The 11,857-nt window shown below is 39.4% G+C and overlaps 1 protein-coding gene across 3 annotated transcripts in view; it reads right to left on the bottom strand.

The window, feature by feature from the left end:
* Nucleotides 1-5,905: 5,905 nt before the first annotated feature.
* tmem135 (transmembrane protein 135) overlaps nucleotides 5,906-11,857 on the bottom strand; it is a 540,618-nt gene continuing 534,666 nt past the window's right edge. For all 3 annotated transcript variants that reach the window (XM_072577755.1, XM_072577754.1, XM_072577753.1), the window contains one exon: nucleotides 5,906-8,774. In XM_072577755.1, coding sequence (XP_072433856.1) covers nucleotides 8,645-8,774 — 130 coding nt within the window. In that variant the 3' untranslated portion in view covers nucleotides 5,906-8,644. The remainder of the gene's footprint in view (nucleotides 8,775-11,857) is intronic.

The raw sequence follows: 11,857 nt of genomic DNA, 5'->3' as shown, positions 1-11,857 counted from the left end.
CTCAAATTCTATTTTCTTACCATTTAGAAATTACTCTGGTGTGTTTTCTGCCCATATCAAACTCCATCTATCACAGATTGATTCACTGTCAATCTATGCTTCACAACTTCCTGACCACATCTGTCCATTCTTTTTGCCATCCGCATCTTTATAATACTTTATCTAAGCTAGCAATGAATGAAAATACTGAAGCACCAAACGTGATCCCCATGAACGGTCACATCTCAATTCCTTTAACCTAACTTCTCAAGTAATTTCCAAATTGCCAAAATTCACCTCCAATTAAGTGCACTCTCATTTTTGTTGATAATCCAGATACAATCTTGTCAAGTATCTTCTGGAAATTTGGAGAAATTATTGATCAATTTCTTTAGGCATTATAACATCTCTCTAAAGCAGGAAGGCCTTTAACCTGGACCTTCTGGCCCAGAGGTAGTGTCACTACAATTGCGCCACAAGCACACTTCTGGAATTTTATATATATCCAGACACTCCCTCATTTACTTGATTAGATATTATGAGAAAAAAAAATTATTGAGCCTAGTTTAAAAATGCATTCTGCATTTTTATGATTAGCTTATATTTATTCACGTGCCCAGTCATTCTGTTCCTACTGATAGATTCTAATGATTCCCCCTCAGCTATGGTAAATTGACAGGCACTAATTGTCTTGCTGCCATCCCATGCTCATTAATAAATGGAGGACATTCAAAAATTGTCAATTAACATCTCAAGTCCCAAATCAAGAGAGCCTTGAAGGGGATTATGACTACCCATCCAGGATATTTTACAGGTATTAGGTGAGGCATAGAAAATATCAGCAGGGATATTCTGCCAAACTTTGGTTAGATCAATACCAGAGTAGTGAACACAGTTTTAACCACTGCATTTCAGGAAGGCTGTAATTAGACTACAGAAGTGGTGTGTGAAGATGTGCCAGGAATGATGAATTAAAGCCACAACTAAAGATTGACCCGGCTGAGGTTATGCTCTTTGGAACAGAGGAAGATGAGGGAAGCTTTAATGGAGTTGCAAAACATTATAAAGACCTAGGAGAATGGATAACAAGGATCTATTTCTTTTAGTTAAGAGATCAATAACCAGGAGGTATAGAATTAAAGTAATTCGCAAAATGATTAGGAAGCGTTGAGCAGAAACCTTTTTGCTCCGATCATGTTGGGTCGAAACGGGCAGAACCCCTCGTCACAACAGAAAGTACTTGGATGTGCACTTAATGAGTCTACGGGGCGACAGCCTGAAATGAAATATGGAATTAGACTGTAGCGCTTTTATTTTTAGCTGGCACAGACATGATTAGCCAAGTGGCTACCTTCCATGTCTTTATTTTCTATACTTCACATACTTAGAACAAAAGAAAGTGAATATGGTTACTAAGAGTCAACCACATCAGCTCCAGAAAATCACTGCAGGATTCCTCAGGACACTAACCATTTTCATCTATTTAATCAATGACTGTCTGCATGGGTTTCCTCTGTGTACTCTGCATTCCCTCCCACAATCCAAAGATGTGCAGGTTAGATGAACTCGGGATGTAGAGATTAGTTGAATTAGCTATCGTAAATGCATGGTTACAGGGATAAGGTGGGTGGGATTCTCTTTAGAGGGTCGGTGCAGATGCGATGGACTGAATGGTCTCTTTCTGCAACCTAGGAATTCTATGACTTCCTTTCCCTAAGGTCTGATGTGAAGAGACTATTTGGACTTCCTGTTCGAGAAAAACTCCTGACATCTTATTCTGTGCTCCCACATCTTCCTTAGGAATCTAGAACAGATCTGCGATACTAACTCGGAAAACTTTAAAATTCTTGTGCTACTTAGCAACAACTCCATGGAACAGACCTATTGTATCACATGAAATATGCACGTCACTGGCAAGGTCAGAAAGTTTTGTCCATTTCTTATTGACTTTGGTATGCTACACCATTTTAGAAAGGAAATCAACTACATTGCTGTGGGTCTACAGGCTCCTGTAAGCGATACCAGGTAAAGATAGCAGAATTTCTTCCTCAAGCGTCATTAGATTAGTTTGGACTAGATTCCCTACAGTGTAGTAAATAGGTATTTAGGACAACCAGCAATAGGTTTGTCATTAGAGACTAGCTTTCAATTGCAGAGTTAGTATTTGAATTCATATTTCAACAGGCTCCAAGGATGGATTTGAACCTGCACTCCGAGAATATTAACTTGGGTCTTTAGATTACCAGTCCAATGACAGTTCCCCCAAATTGCTGCTCCAGGTGGCAGATTGAGTAGGTGTATAAGTGGTGTATTTGTTCATGGGATGTAGGCCTCACTGGCTAGACAGGCATTTATTGCTCATTCCTAAATGCCCACAAGTCAGTTCACAATCAGTCAACCATACTGCTATGGCTCCAAAGTAAAGGACATTCATGTACAAGATGGGTTTTAATGACAACAGACAATAGTCAACATTAGGCTAGCTTCTGATTCCAAATTTTACTGAATTAAAATTTCACCATTTCTCACAGCGGGATTTAAACTCAGTCTCAGAACATGTACCTGTGGTTGTTAATTATTAGTCCAGTGACATTACCGCTGTACCAATGCTTTCCATAAGTGAGTGAACGAGGTGGGCAAAGTGTGAATGAGTGGGTGAGACGTATTGGTGGTGAGTGGTTAGTTGGGGTAATTGGGTTGGGTAGGGGAGAGATAGCCAGGTAGCTGAGGAGTAATGAGGCAGTTATTGGATTAGATTGATTTATGGAGTTTAGAACATAGAACATAGAAGAATACAGCGCAGTACAGGCCCTTCAGCCCTCGATGTTGCGCCGATCAAAGCCCACCTAACCTACACTAACCCACTATCCTCCATATACCTATCCAATGCCCGCTTAAATACCCATAAAGAGGGAGAGTCCACTACTGCTACTGGCAGGGCATTCCATGAACTTACAACTCGCTGAGTGAAGAACCTACCCCTAACATCAGTCCTATATCTACCCCCCCTTAATTTAAAGCTATGCCCCCTTGTAATAGCTGACTCCATACGTGGAAAAAGGTTCTCACTGTCAACCCTATCTAACCCCCTAATCATCTTGTACACCTCTATCAAATCACCCCTTAACCTTCTTTTCTCCAATGAAAACAACCCCAAGTGCCTCAGCCTTTCCTCATAGGATTTTCCTACCATACCAGGCAACATCCTGGTAAACTTCCTCTGCACCCGTTCCAGTGCCTCCACATCCTTCCTATAGTATGGCGACCAAAACTGCACACAATATTCCAGATGCGGCCGCACCAGAGTCTTATACAACTGCAGCATGACCTCAGGACTCCGGAACTCAATTCCTCTACCAATAAAAGCCAGTACGCCATATGCCTTCTTCACTGCACTATTTACCTGGGTGGCAACTTTCAGAGATCTGTGTACATGGACACCAAGATCCCTCTGCTCTTCCACACTACCAAGTAGTCTACCATTAGCCCAGTAATCCATCTTTTTATTACTCTTACCAAAGTGAATCACTTCACACTTAGCTACATTGAACTCCATTTGCCACCTTTCTGCCCAGCTCTGCAGCTTCTCTATATCCCGCTGTAACCTGCCATATCCTTCCTCACTGTCTACAACTCCTCCGACTTTCGTATCATCCGCAAACTTGCTCACCCAACCTTCTAACCCTTCCTCCAGGTCATTTATAAAAATGACAAACAGCAATGGTCCCAAAACAAATCCTTGCGGAACACCGCTAGTGACGGCACTCCAAGATGAACCTTTGCCATCAACTACTACCCTCTGTCTTCTTCCAGAGAGCCAATTCCTAATCCAAACCTCCAACTCACCCTCTATGCCATATCTCTGTATTTTCTGCAGTAGCCTACCATGGGGGACCTTATCAAACGCCTTACTAAAATCCATATATACCACATCTACCGCTTTCCCCTCATCTACCTCCTTAGTCACCTTCTCAAAGAATTCAATAAGGTTTGTGAGGCACGACCTGCCCTTCACAAAACCATGCTGACTATCCTTGATCACATCATTCTTATCCAGATGTGCATAAATCCTATCCCTTACAATTCTCTCTAAGACTTTGCCCACAACAGAAGTGAGACTCACTGGCCTATAGTTACTAGGATTATCCCTACTCCCCTTCTTGAACAAGGGAACCACGTTTGCTAGCCTCCAGTCCTCTGGCACTACTCCTGTCGACAAAGAGGACACAAAAATCAAGGCCAATGGCTCTGCAATCTCCTCCCTTGCTTCCCAGAGAATCCTAGGATAAATGCCATCAGGCCCAGGGGACTTATCTATTTTCACCCTTGCCAGAATTTCCAACACCTCTTCTCTACATATCTCAAAGCCATCCATTCTACTTATTCGTGCCTCAGTATTCATATCGACAACAATGTCCTGTTCCTGAGTGAATACTGACGAAAAGTATTCATTCAGCGCCTCCCCAATCTCTTCAGCCTCCACACGCAACTTCCCATTACTATCCTTGATTGGACCTATTCCTTCCCTAGTCATTCTTTTATTCCTAACATACCTATAGAAAGCCTTAGGGTTTTCCCTAATCCTACCAACTAAGGACCTTTCATGTCCCCTCCTTGCTGCTCTTAGCTCTCTCTTCAGGTCCTTCCGGGCTACCTTATAACTCTCAATTGCCCCTATTGAACCTTCACGCCTCATCTTTACAAAGGCCGCCCTCTTCCATTTAACAAGGGATTCCAACTCCTTATTAAACCACGGCTCCCTCACACGACCCTTTCCTCCCTGCCTGATAGGTACGTACTTATCAAGGACACTCAATAGTTGCTCCTTGAACAAGTTCCACATATCAATTACGCTCTTGCCTTGGAATCTACTTTTCCAATCCACACATCCTAAGTCATGCCTCAACGCATCATAATTTCCCTGCCCCCAGCTATAACTCTTGCCCTGTAGTACACACTTATCCCTCTCCATCACTAGAGTAAAAATCACCGAATTGTGGTCACTGTCCCCAAAGTGCTCACCTACCTCAAGTTCTAATACCTGGCCTGGTTCGTTACCCAGAACCAAATCCAGTATGGCCTCACCTCTTGTTGGCTTATCTACATATTGTGTCAGGAAACTCTCCTGCACACATTGCACAAACACTGACCCATCTAACGAACTTGAGCTATAGCTTTCCCAATTAGGTGTAGGCAGACAGTTGGTTTTCCTGGGGAACTATCCAGTTAAATGCCATGAATTTGGTCCAACTCTAGTAGTTCAGTGTTGGAGACATTCATGGAAAGTCTTGGGGAATAGGAAAATTGACTGTCAGAAGTTTAAACTTCTCAGGCAATTCCCAGTAGATCTGTATGTCAGGTCACTTGCAGTATCCTGATGCATATTGTCTGTCATATGTTGAGACTGGAAAACTGTTAAAGTTGCAACAATTCAAAGACAGACTAATATTTTAATGTTGCTACAGGGATCAGCATAAAGTAAATGCAATCTAATTATAATTGGGTTTTTTTTGCAGTAGCTAAACATTTAAAATGAACTGTTACTTGTTTTGCTTTCTGCTACCATTAGTGTGAAAGAAATCCTTTGAACACGATTGTTCATTCGTTGCAAAAAATTGTTAAAAATGCAAGTATGACAAAGACATTTGGAATTCCAGTACCAGGGCATAATTGCCTGTTTCTTCAGATTGGATAGAGCATATCACCTTTATTAATGCTTAGTAACTTGCTCTCCATCAGGATGAATCAAAATCATGGTGATGGCTTATTTTTAAATTGCACTTAAGAGGTAGTTTTTAAATAGTTGGAACTGGGTTGAGGAATATATATAAAGGTTACTCATATATATCATGAAAAGAAAGGTAAATGTATGACAATATGAGATAGCATGCACCATTGCACAAAATTAGGAATGTCCACATAAACATAGACAAAACGTATTTTATATAGCATACAAAATGTCAATGAACAATTATTTCCAACAGGAGAAAATCATCAGTGCATTTCAGGTCAATAATATTCATCTGTGCCAGCTGCCAAATAGACTGTCACTCATGAAACGATCTTCACAGTCACAACAGCCAATATTAAGTCCAGAAACACATACACCAGGGGTACAGTCCATCATCTCCTTAGATAGTGGGATCAGAGTCTAAATACTCTTGTTGCAGATTATATTTGCATAAATACTGAGAGTTTGAAGAAACTATTATTATTGGCTTCAGGTTACTATCACTAACCAAAAATAAATATTTGCATTTGTAAAAAGCCTCTGACGATCACTGGACAACCAAAAGAATCACTTGTTGATATGTCGTCATTGTTGCAATGTAGTGCCAATTTGCATGCAACAATCTCCCATGGTGTCAGATGATCAGAAAATCTGTTCTTTGTGATGTTGATTGAGAAATAAATATTGTTCGATCACCAAGCATAACTCCTCTACTTTTCTTCAAAACAGTGCTATGCAATAAATTAAAACAGGCATTATACAAATAATACTAACTTCTATTATTACTATATGTAAAAATATACTTGGCCTCATTGATGTTTTATTAGCATTTTAATTGTTAAAATTAATAGCCATTTATATTACTTTACAAATGTGTTAAGATACAGCCTTAAATTTATCACATGATTTACATATTGAGACTTTTTCCTACAAAATTGAATGCAATTAAATGGTAGAATTTCTAGATTTACTGTGCCATTATTTGCGATGAAGACATTTCATACAGACCACTGGAGTCCGTCAACATTGGAAGGGTTCATGCCCTTTGTTTTCCTTTGTGTTTCAAACACAAGTTTTCCAGGAAGAGATTTAAGGCAGTATGGACAAATTGAGGGATGACAAACAAAAATCAGGCTCTTTGCATATTAAGCTATACATAAACAGGGACAAATTTCCCTTTAGCCCTTTGTAACTCAATGTGTGTTCACCAAAGCAATAAACTCTTTTTTTTTAAAAACAAAAGACATGAAATCCTTTCGAAGTTTGACATGTTTTTGAATCAATTTTTCCAATCTAATTTTTACCAGGGGGAAAAAAAAATCAATGCTTCCAATATGTTGAAATTATTTGAATGCTCAGTTTTAATCAAAAGTGCCAAAGTAACTCATCACAATGTGTGATTAGTCCTACTCATGAGGTAATTAATCTAATTCTAATTAATCAGACACTATTTGATGGAATACAAGTCACAGTTTTTGTCACTCCCAACCACTTGTGAGGAAATATATTGTTCACATAAGACTTCACGAAACTATAGCACTTCCCATTCTAATTGCACCCACCATTCAAAATGATGTATGTGGTACAATTAAATAGCTTAGGCATAGCTAGATTTTAAGATTAAAACAGTGACTGTGGCCTCTTTAATAATTAGATATACAAGATCTAGGAAATCACTATTTCCAATTACAGCATATGTAATATATTAGAGTAGTTCCTGTCATCATATAAAAAGCACTTGTTAAGCATCTGTTTTTTATTGCAAGTTCCTAAAACTGCTCAATTTATACCTCAGCTGTAGGAATAATGTCAGTTCTTACAGATCCAGCATACATCCATTTTTTTGATCAAATAAAATAATTTTCACACGGTTGCAGACTATGTCCAGAAATTACTTTTTGAAAATTTTGTGGTGGCATAAAACAGATTCAATCAGTAAGTATTTAAATTTTTTGCATTTTCAAATATTTGGAATTTCAATTTCTACATGACATCCTTTTTGAACAAATTACTTGGTGACCGGTATTTCATTATTAGAAACAAAATCTCTTCAGCACTTGAAAGGCTCGTGAAGCCGAATTGCAACAAAAGCCTCTAGGATCAATTTCACAGTAATATTTCGAATTGAATTGCTTTATTTGTTTTAATTTTGTGACAAAATTATTCTTCTGAAATACACCATTGCATTTATAGGCAAAACTATTCTTTATAATTTTTATAATATTCCAGAGTATCAAAAGTTTCCATTCAGTCAGAAGAAAATTAATAAATGCTGCAACAGAAAATGTTACTAAGATTTTCATTAAGATAGCTGTATGGATAGCATTTAATGATAAAGAGATTACTTCCTTAAAGGAAACTAAAAACAACACAGAACAATTCAATGGTAAAAGCAAAGTTTCTTCAGCAGTGCAAGTGGGTGGTTTAATTTATATAGCTGGATGTAACTTATTTTCCATCAAATTCTGTTTCCTTCATTTGTTTGTCAACCATTGCTTATAAGGAATGAAACCATAACCACTGACGACATGAAAGAGAAAACATATTAAATTTCTCAAGCAAATCTTTCAGTACTGCATGCATATAAAACAGGTGAGACCCTACGAAAAAAAGGCTGTTGGCATGACATTTGTAGTAACCTGAATGTGTGTACATAACATTTAAAATAACTAGCAAAATTTGTAACAAAATCTGGATCAATTAACAGAAGCTACTGAAGTTCCAAAAAAAAGTATTTTAAGCATTCACATTTCTTTTAATTATAGAAGAGGGGCTCAATTAGATAGCCCTTCTCTTGAGGAAAACAGCAAGAATATGATTATTGACCATTTTTATTTTAAGGAAGAACACCAGAATTACTTATTGCTGTTAAACCTGCCAGGAGAACTGAAACACTGCACCAAAATTTTATCCTGGCCAATAAAACAGAGCAAGTCAGGAATGGATATCAAGTTCTGGTGTTACAACAGTGTATCTTGGGTCCAGTCTTGGTATGAATCCTTTGAAGTCTCTAGAGGCTTGTGTGCCAAAAACATCCAATGCTCTTCTGTTCATCAGAGCAAACCTAATTGAAACAAAATTATAAGGGTGAATACTGTTACGAACATAGATAAAATCGTCTACAAATATTCCATTTTCATAATTTGACTTTAATATCTCAGACTTTCGTGGACTAGAAAACAGCTTTAAAAAGGAGTAAACTGGTCTTCTCTAGCTGCTGTGATTATCTGACAAGCACAGATAACTCATTTCCAAAACCAGCTGCCTTGGCATTATCATTATAATCAAGAGACGTTAAAACTCAGTAAAGTCTGAAGAAATTGGCATCTCTTGTTTCACTCACATTTGCAAAATAACAGAACATACTGAGAGATAATGTGGAGATGCCAATGTTGGACTGGGGTGGACAAAGTTCAAACTCACACAACACCAGGTTATAGTCCAACAGATTTAGTTGTAAGCACTAGTTTTCAGGGCACTGCCCCTTCATCAGCTCTTGGGGCAGGATCATAGGCACAGAATTTATAGTAAAAGATCAAAGTGTCATACGAATGATATGATGCATTTAACAAATCTATTAAGTCCTTAAATCACTTAGAATGGGTTGCAGGTTTCAATTCATTAATTTGTAAATCCCAGAACTTATTTCAAGTCACACTCTTGAGATAACTTAAGGTTTTATAAAAAAACTTTGACATTTCAGCTGAGGCAATGTATTAAAGGTGTTAGGTTAGAGTCTGTCTGTATTCCAACCTTGATTCAGATCTGTTCTTTTTCCAAAGTAGGAATTTTAAAAAACGTCATATGGACTGACTGCCTACAGATTGTGTGCTATTTGATCAAAATAGAATGCATCTGCAAATACAAATTCACCCCATAGACTTGTGTGTGTGCACATGCGAGAGAGAGAGAAAGTGAGAGCACACGTGTGGAGGGTGGGTGGGGTGGGGGGAAAGTGTGTGTGCGCACAAGTGTGATGGAGTCTATGCCTGTGAGAGGGTATGGCGTGTGAGTGATTATGGGTGTGTGTGTCTCTGAGAGAGAGTATGTAAGAAGAGGGTCTGCCTGAGTGTGAGTGTGTGATCGTGTCTGTGCGCACGTGCGTTTATAGCATTGTGGAGTCAACAGTAGTGTGACATGAATGCAAGATCCTGGTTGAGGCCACCTTCATGGGTGCCGAACTTGGTATCAGCCTCTGCTCAGTGACTCTGCGCTGTTGCGTATCCCAAAGTCCACCCCAAAGATCCAAGGCAGAATTTCTTGACCGCTGAAATGTTCCTGTACTGGGAGGGAACATCCCTGCCTTGCGATTGTGTTGCAGGTCACATTATCAATGAGCACTTTGCCAAGACCTTCCCCACACCTCCACTGCTTGCCTTTAAACAACCGCCAAACCTCAAACAAATCATTGTTCGTAGCAAGCTGCCCACCTCTCAGGACAACTCCATACAACCCCATCACGGTAGGCGCTACAAGACATGTCAGTGTGGGGACATAGATACCACCATTACACGTGGGGACACCTCCCACCTTGTACATGGCAGGTACTCATGTGACTCAGCCAACGTTGTCTATCTTATACGTTGCAGGCAAGGATGCCCGGGGGCATGGTATATTGGGGAAACCGAGCAAAGGCTACGACAACGGATGAATGGGCACCACACAACAATCAACAGACAGGAGGGTTCCCTCCCAGTTGGGGAACACCTCAGTGGTCCAGGACATTCAACCTTGGACCTTCGGGTGACTATCCTCCAAGGCAGACTTCGGGACAGGCAGCAGCGAAAAGTGGCCGAGCAGAGGCTGATAGCTAAGTTCAGTACCCATAGGGAGGGCCTCAACTGGGACCTTGGGTTCATGTCACATTACAGGTGATCACCATTGCATTATACACACACACAGACACACTCCCACACTCTCACACTCCCAAAGGCATCCTCTCAGAGACTTCAACCACTCTACACTCATGCACACACACATACACTCTCTCTAACAGACACTCACAACCCCCCACCCCAGACACGCACACACACTCCTACACTCTCACATGCACCCCTTCACAAACTTAAGACACTCTACACTCACTACACACGCATATATACACTCTCTCTCACACTCACAACCCCCGACTCAGACAGACACGCACACACATACACAGACAAAGACCCACATGCACAAATATATTTTGTGGGGTGAATTTGTACTTACAGAGTTACATTGTATTTTACTCAAAAACTGCATGAATTCATGTAAAACTCTGTTACCTCACTTTTTAGATTAGAATCAATCTAACCATCATGGCATAGACAGAGAACACAGGGGGCTAACACCTTCAACATATTGTCTAGCTAACACCCATTGTTACAGCTAACCTGAGAATGTAACTTTGAAAAAAAAGGTTTTGTGAGTTACTCATGAAAGAAGTGAAACTATCATGGTATTCGAACGGATGAAAGACTCAAAGTATTTTTCAATGTACAATTCCAATTACATCACGCTGTAAATTTTTGCTATAAATTCTGTGCCTTAGAATTGTGTCCTCCACTATCACCTGATGAAGGATCGGCGCTCTGAAAGTTAGTGTGCTTCCAATTAAGCCTGTTGGACTATAATCTGGTGTTGTTGAATTTTAACTTTGTACAGCCCAGTCCTACACCAGCATCTCCACATCATGGCAAGGGTACTAGAAAGTCTGTCTGTCTTCCTTTCTCAATCTCCATCTTTAATCCCAGAAGCCAGCACTGGTATAAATACAACATGGAAAATATAACAATTCACTGAGGACTTAAAATCTAGAAACTTTGCCATTGCTAAAGAAATACCATAACAGCTAAATAGTTGCACTCAGGTCTTTTCATTCTCGCAAACCAAAGGGCTTTATTAGAAACTGCGTTGCCTTTTACTTCCTATCTGTAAAAGACACCCTCAACCATCTTTGTAAAGTATTTCAGTGCATGACTGATATCACATCTTAGTTTATTTTCACGGTAGTAGATAATGATATTCAACTTAAGAAAGCTTTAGAATTGGTCTTCCTTCATATTTGGTTTGGTTACCTGAGTCTAAGTGAAGTTTAATTGTTAAAAAAAAGATAAAAAATATATTTGTTCTGACTGATGAAGGGTTTTTTCTAAAAAAAGAGCTGTG

Source organism: Chiloscyllium punctatum, chromosome 9 (assembly GCF_047496795.1).
Source record: "Chiloscyllium punctatum isolate Juve2018m chromosome 9, sChiPun1.3, whole genome shotgun sequence".
Taxonomy (NCBI): Eukaryota; Metazoa; Chordata; class Chondrichthyes; order Orectolobiformes; family Hemiscylliidae; genus Chiloscyllium; species Chiloscyllium punctatum.
Note: the sequence above shows the minus strand (reverse complement) of the source record. Positions and strands in the feature narration are given on the sequence as shown.